This window comes from Nanorana parkeri, unplaced genomic scaffold (genome assembly GCF_000935625.1).
Source record: "Nanorana parkeri isolate BGI_ZX_2015 unplaced genomic scaffold, ASM93562v1 scaffold3634, whole genome shotgun sequence".
Taxonomy (NCBI): Eukaryota; Metazoa; Chordata; class Amphibia; order Anura; family Dicroglossidae; genus Nanorana; species Nanorana parkeri.
The window spans coordinates 742-1,100 of NW_017309902.1; the positions used below are offsets into that span (position 1 = coordinate 742).

General features: G+C 58.5%; 1 protein-coding gene across 1 annotated transcript in view; it reads left to right on the forward strand.

Annotated features, from left to right (window-relative positions):
* LOC108803356 (brefeldin A-inhibited guanine nucleotide-exchange protein 2-like) overlaps nt 1–359 on the forward strand; it is a gene marked incomplete at its 5' end in the record, with an annotated part of 23,404 nt that overhangs the window by 678 nt on the left and 22,367 nt on the right. Inside the window, one exon of the mRNA XM_018575203.1 lies at nt 147–246. Within this exon, the coding sequence (XP_018430705.1) occupies nt 147–246 (100 nt within the window). The remainder of the gene's footprint in view (nt 1–146; nt 247–359) is intronic.

Here is a 359-nt window from a genome sequence, read left to right on the forward strand (position 1 = left end):
GGGAGGGGGATGTGTGCGGGTCTCATTGGTGAGGGGAGGTGGATGTGGGCGTGTCTGTCTCTGGTGAGGGGATGTGGGCGTGTCTCTCATTGGTGAGGGGAGGGGGATGTGGGCGGGTCTGTCTCTGATTGGCGATTGTCTTCCAGGCACTTTAGTTGGAGGCGGGGTGGACAAGAAGCAGATTGCCAGCATGCAGGAGTCTTGCGGGGAGACGAGCTCGCAGAGTGTGGTGGTGGCCGTGGACAGGTAAGGGAAGCGTGAAGTATAAAGGGAACCTGTACCGAGCAATACAAAGGCGGCCATTGCCGAATGCCTGGCTGTGTCTTCTGCCCTGGAACAAGCATGCGGTATACAAGTCG